At 40.5% G+C, this 6,599-nt stretch overlaps 1 protein-coding gene across 1 annotated transcript in view; it reads right to left on the reverse strand.

Moving 5' to 3' along the window:
• LOC102210847 (thrombospondin type-1 domain-containing protein 7A-like) overlaps window positions 1-6,599 on the reverse strand; it is a 184,011-nt gene that overhangs the window by 23,272 nt on the left and 154,140 nt on the right. Inside the window, exons 18-21 of the mRNA XM_013910474.1 lie at window positions 5,913-6,087; window positions 3,959-4,132; window positions 3,616-3,711; window positions 1,040-1,122 (exon numbers count right to left, since the gene is read on the reverse strand). Of these exons, the coding sequence (XP_013765928.1) occupies window positions 1,040-1,122; window positions 3,616-3,711; window positions 3,959-4,132; window positions 5,913-6,087 (528 nt within the window). The remainder of the gene's footprint in view (window positions 1-1,039; window positions 1,123-3,615; window positions 3,712-3,958; window positions 4,133-5,912; window positions 6,088-6,599) is intronic.

Here is a 6,599-nt window from a genome sequence, read left to right on the forward strand (position 1 = left end):
TTTCGAAGCCAATCACATGGACATCTGGTAAATAAGAATCTCTTCCTTTGGGATAAAAATGCTCCCTGCATGAGTAATTAATAAGATGTACTGTAGAAGCATGACCTACTGACCTGAACTACTGAATAACATGAATAACCTCAAACAATCACATTTCTAAAGGTTTAAAAAAAACAGAAATAAAACAGCAGCCATTCACAACTCAAAAGTCCAAGTCATGTAAGATTTAGTCACATATCATGATGCCATTTCAAGTTTCACAATTTGTTAACAGCTTCTCTTATCAAATGTCTCAATATCTCGAAAATAAGAAACCTCCTGTCTCAGAGTGATGGTGAAAAACTACTTCAGTCATTTATTACTTCTGGGCTGGGCTACTGCAATTGATTATTATCATGTTGTTCTAAAAGCTGCCTGAAAAGCTTTGAGTTGCTGCAGCAAGAGTACTGACAGGTAATATAGAGAGAGTCCTTATTTCCCCCAAATTGGATTCTCTTCAGTTCTCCCTGTTAAACCCAGAATCAAATTTAATTCTTCATATTCAAGGTCCTTAATAATCATAAACATCTTATCTTAAAGACCTCATATCATCCCAATAGAGAGCTTTGCTCTTGGATTGCAGGCTTACTTGTAGAAGTAAGAAGCAATAATGATGTGTTCTAAAATAATACAACTATGAAGCAAACAGCAGGCTAGTTTTCTGCTTGTCTCCAACTATATCAGAATGAGAAACTGCTCATGCTGTAATGATTGTCATCTACACTGAATTTAATATTTGTAAGCATAAGCATTTCATTTTTCAAATGATGTATGATTTGAATCTTATATTCAAAAAGCAGGTGGAAGTTTTATTTTCTAGCATGAAGGGTTTAATGAGCTGTTCACACGAATGTAGAGCCTGGCAATGGAGCTAAAATCGCTCTATTAGATAGGTCTCAAATCCACCTGGACAGTTACTCAGTGGCACAGTGGAAGCTGAAGATTGGATCTGACCACAGATGTAAGAAAAATGAATGAACTGACTTCATCATATACTCACCTCTGTGCACAGGGACTGTGGCTTGGTGCATGGTGGGTTACACGATCGGTCTGCCTTTGGTTTGGCTGTTGTAAGGCATCCACCTGTGGAGTAAAGTTCAAAAGGTCAAACCAGAGGTTTGATGTTCTGTTTGGTTCTTTTTTTGCTTATTGTTTATAGTGAGTTATATATCTTTTTTTAATATCTTGAGCCTTAGTTCTTCATTTGAGTTTCTGTTTATTTGTCTTTGTAATCTACTTAGGGTTTACTTTGTATAGTCTCTTGCGTTGTTTTCATAGCCTTCCACCTTCCTTGTCAAGTATAAGTTATTTGCAATAAACCAAGAACCTCTCAGGTTGTGTCAGGTTTCCCAGCAGCACAAATCCTGTCACAGTGTTGACCAAATTCCCGAAGTGATTTGTCACACCTGTCGCATGATCCTTTGTGGATATCTTCGGAGCTGCAGCCAAGGTGTGCCAGTGGAAGAGTGGGCTCTGTAGCTGCTCCCAGCATCGCAAGGCAAGTTTAAGCACGTCTGTGATTTTGGATCATCTGGGCCTGTCCTCTAAAGATCACCGCTGCCAGTTCCTTGGAGAGCCAGATGAAAGCGTGTGATCGCCCCTTTGACTAAACTCAGAGGCTCTGGGAAGCTGCAGCGAGGTGGCCTCCCAGCACCCTCCATATTCAGTAATTCAGTATGTCCTGGACCTCAGTGGCAAGTGGGGCGTGTTGACTATGAAGTGTTGTGGTCGTACAGGGGTCACACAAATTAACCACCTCCTTAAAGCATGGAGAGAGGGAGAATCCATTTCTCCTGTTAGATTGGTAAAGGATAGAGATGAGTTGGGGTCGGAGGTGCCAACTTCAACCATTCCCACCTCTCTCCTTGTGACCACCTTCTAACATTGGCCCAGAGAGCAGATGTTGTGTGTCTGTTGTCTCCCCTGCCCAGTTGCACCGCTCTCATTGAACACCACTTTGAGACTAACCCTGGGGTGGTGCTGGTTTCACAGCTCTACGGGTTACCTGAACACAAAACGTAAAGAGTTCAGAGGGAATTGGCTGAAGAAAGATGGGTCTATGGATTTTTGATGGATTTGACCAAAGCTTACTGGCAGATTCCCTTTTCTCCAGAGTACAAGGAGAAAACGGCCTTTTCCACTCCGTATGGGTTGTACCAACTGGTCATCCTTCCTTTCAGCTTGCTGGCGCTTCGGCCACTTTCCAGCAGGTGCTGTGTCTGCACACTACACAGGCTGCCACCTATCTGTATATGTTATCATCCACAGTGACACCTGGGCAGAGCATATGCAGCGGGAAGTGTGTGGTCAGATGAAAGGAGGTACAGTATATGGGGTACCAACTGGGAGGCAGGCAGGTGCACCCCAGATAGACGAAACAGCAGCCATTGAATGGACTGATTCTTACATAGTACTTTTCTACACTGAGCACTCAAAACATTTTGCACAACTTGCCTTATTCACCCATTCACACAAGCACTTTTCTCAGTGGTCTTTCTATGTAAGGGCTTCTATCTTACATTCACACACAGTCATATTCTAATGGATGCACCGAGAGCGTCTTGGGGTGAGTATCTTGCCTAAGGATATTTGGCATACAGACTGGAGCAGATGAGGATTGAGCCACCAATCCTCATCTGGTTCCCATTTAATAGGTAGCCTGCTCTACCATCTGAGCTACAGCCACCCCTGAATGTTATGTTAAAATGCCCGTGAGTAGGCCATGAGTTGGGTAATGGGGCTGTGTGCCAATGGAATGTGGCTTTGCGGCTCAGCTGCAGGGGAGGGGTGTAGTCCAGTGGGTTCAAAGGCAGTGCCTGGGGAGGCTTGCGGACACAGCTGTCAGCAATGGTCTAATGATGCTTAGAATAAAGTAATGGGAATGATGTAGACAGTGTGCAACTGACACTGACAGAAAAAATGCAAGTCTGCAAAAGCATGGGGATCCAGCAAGGCTACTGAATATTTATTAGGTTGTGGGCTCTGGAGGAGAAATCAATATTAATATTCATGAAAGGAATGCCACTGCTTACAAGCAAAAAATCTATGAAAAGGGAATAACAATGTGCATTGTGCCAATCACAGATGCAAGGGCCAGCACAGCATCTGGAGCATCAGATCTACTGATATTTCTTCATGTATACAAAAATATGAATGAATTGGCTATTTGGAAAAGAAGTGGATGCAAAGTGCTGATGGTGATGGACAGTAGGCTTCAATCATCACCGTGGCACTGCTGGGGATTGAAACACATCTGTTATCTGGATCTCAAATTCTCTTTCCAGTAATGCTTGTGGGGAAGACTGTTTTAGGAAAGCTTATGCACATTGTCACCCTGCTAATCACAGAGCAAATCCCCATGTCAAAGATTTATTGCGGCAACTCATGCACACACTCACATTTACATCTGCTCTGTCTGAGATCAGGCTGTAAACTGGTCTACAATGGCAATTTGAGCATTCAGTAAATCGAGGGTTTTAAAGAACAGGCACTGAATTGGGAAAAGAAAAAAGAACTGACAGGGAGACTGTAGCTCATTTAGTTCATTTGTTCACTCAGTAAACACGTTCTTATTACCTGTGACATTGAGACCATCTGAACGCTCACACCAGACGTGCCGAGACGAGCCTCTCCACGGTCCAGATTTCCACTTGTAATCAAAACATTCACCGTCTACAGAAAGGATATAATCAGATGTTTTTGTTTAAAAAAAATGTTTTTTTAATTTAAAATTAAATTATATAAATTATATGAATATTGTCGGTCCTTTTCACCACTTTTATTTTTTGTGTAGCTTACACTTACATTTCTTAGTGTAAGAAAAAAAACAGGAAAAGGGGCAAAACTATATCAGTGCTTAAATGTCTGAATTAATTGCAGTTCACATTAAAAAACATCCTTTGACCGGGACTATTGTGACCTGTACACGGTCGTGCTTCAAGCTCTTGTTCTGGACACTGCAGCAGGTTCTCTGGATCCTGGGCCACCACGGCTCTGGATCGAACTTGGACTGAACCGAAGCCCAGGTCAGCTCCATTTATGCAGCTTAGCTGGCATGAACTCCAAACAGTCCAGTCTGTCAAGTAGCACTCTCCTACAGAACAGAAATCAGTTAATCAGTAAACCAAAATGCAACATCACTGTATGATGTAAAAACTAAGTTAGTGATAAACACAGTGTCCATAATTAAGAATCCATAATTAAAGTTTTAAGTGTTAAATTTTAAGTGATAAGTGCATATCCACAGCCTATTCATGGCTTTGGGAGATTATATCATGTGCTGTTAAAATGTAATATTAAGCTAGTTAAAGGAAAATAAAACGTGAATGAAATGGCACACAAATCTTACACATTATACATTCTTTAAAATGAGCATTATGGTAGCCATCCATAATGTTTAGAAAGGCACTATACAGTGGTTATTAAATATTTATACCTATTTCTGGGGGTTCCTTCCAGGAGAATCTTTAAATCAAGTTTGCAAACTGATTTACTAAAGAAATCAAAACAGCTGGTCTCATTTTTCCTGCTTGATATAGTGGAAGTCATCGTGTGTCGAGGAGGCATTGTGTCAGGGTCCTGGGTCATTTGACCCAGCGTTTTGTGTTTATCATTATTATCATACTATGTTCTGGTTTATTCTGATTATGTATTTGGGTTTAGACTTTGAGTTCTTCATGTTTTGGTTCTGTGCTTCCTCTGTCTGCCCGTGTGTTCCCTCCCTGTTGCTATGTCTGAGGTCTTGTGTCAAGCTCGTGTCTGTGCATACCTGGTGTTGTTTTTCCTGTTTTACTTTGATAGTCTCTGTCCTGTGTGTAGTGTGTCTGGTTTTGCTTCCCCTTGTCTAGTCAGCTTTGATTAGTCCCAGCTGTGCTCTCCTTCTGTGTCTCATGCCCTTGTTATCCCAGTGTGTATTTAAGGCCTGTGTTTCTCTGTGTCAGTGTCGCATCGTTAACGTCTGCTCACCATCCTCCCTCGCTGTGTGTTCCGTCTGCCTGCCTACTAGTTTAGTTTTTGTATTCCCAGTTCAGTTCAGTTTGTGCACAGCAATAAAGCTGTTTAAGTTCAGCTTTTGTCTTTGGGTTTTGGAGTCTGCGATTGGGTTCTTTTCTGCCTGCCCGCACACAGACCATGACACATTGCAGAGATTATAGAGCAGATGCTAGAAAAGTGAGACATTTACCCACTGTAAAAATAAACTTGTCAATCAGGCATTTCTGGTTCATTTTAGTCCTTCAAGGGATCTATGTTGGTAAATCACCTGCAGCTGAATATCATCTCTTACTTTGCACTAAACTCTGCGGCTCATGGCAGAGAAAGATTCAATGATTAGCATTAAGTAACAGCACTAGAACTGACAGGAAAAGAGAGCTCAAATAAAGTCATCCTCCCAAGAAGTAACAAATGGACATTTTTTACCATCATTCTGAGACAATTTTTCCTGTTATAGTATTTATATATATGCTAATTTAAAGTCATATCCTGAAGGACAACGTCAAGATAGAACTGAAGGTCAAAACTATCCAAACTATGCAGAGGAATTTAACTGGATATGACATTATCTGGGGGTGATGTATAATGTGAAAACGTCCTAGCACAGAATTCTGTGATTAACTATTGTGTGTAAGCAAGGCTCCTTATTTACATACAAAAGTCAGAATCCATCAGATGATGAAATATTTAAAACCAGCACAGCAGAATTTCTTTCAATATCAACAATTTAGTCCGTGTATTTAATAGTGAAGCACATTAACTGTAATACTTGTGTGAATAGTCTTGGGTTTGGGTCCAATAGTAACAGACAAGTTACTGTTACCTCAGCAAGCGACTGCTCTTTATTAACAAAGAGGCTGTTGGATTCAACAACAACCTACCTGGACAGGGTACAGTACAGGGTTCCTGCAGAACTATTTGTGTGTTTCCTTCTACTGAGGGCTCCAGATCTCCACACAGTTCATCGTCCACCGCACTACCATCCTGTCGACCTGAACCGTCTGACACAAAGCACGACACATTCCTGAATCTCAGACCTTCTCCACACCTCGCTCCCTAATGGAAAAGCAAACAGAATTACTAAATATGGATACAATTCAATCTACATTTAACTTCTGTAGTACAGTCAGCTTGCTGGTAGCTTTAATCACATTCAGCTACTAGGCCTTAAAATGATTTTAAACCATTTGTGTTAGTCCTTGGTAAGTTTAAAAATTTATTCTAAATATAGTAACAAACTACTGGTACTGGTACTACTGATCACCTGCTGTTTGAAATGAGTTAAATATTAAACTATTATAACAATAATAACAATAATAATAATAATGATATCCTTCAGGTTAACATGGCAATTTAAAAGGAGAGGCATATAATAATAATAATAATAATAATAATAATAATAATAATAATTAGTCAAGACCAGAGATGGGCAGTAACGCGTTACTCGTTACTTTTTTCAAGTAACAAGTAAAGTAAGGGATTACTATTGCAAAAACGGTAATTAGATTACCGTTACTTTCCCGTAGGAACGCTGCGTTACTGCGTTATTAAAACCGTGATTTTTTTGC

Source organism: Pundamilia nyererei, unplaced genomic scaffold (assembly GCF_000239375.1).
Source record: "Pundamilia nyererei isolate P.nyererei 1_Seehausen unplaced genomic scaffold, PunNye1.0 scaffold00003, whole genome shotgun sequence".
In the NCBI taxonomy this organism is placed as follows: domain Eukaryota; kingdom Metazoa; phylum Chordata; class Actinopteri; order Cichliformes; family Cichlidae; genus Pundamilia; species Pundamilia nyererei.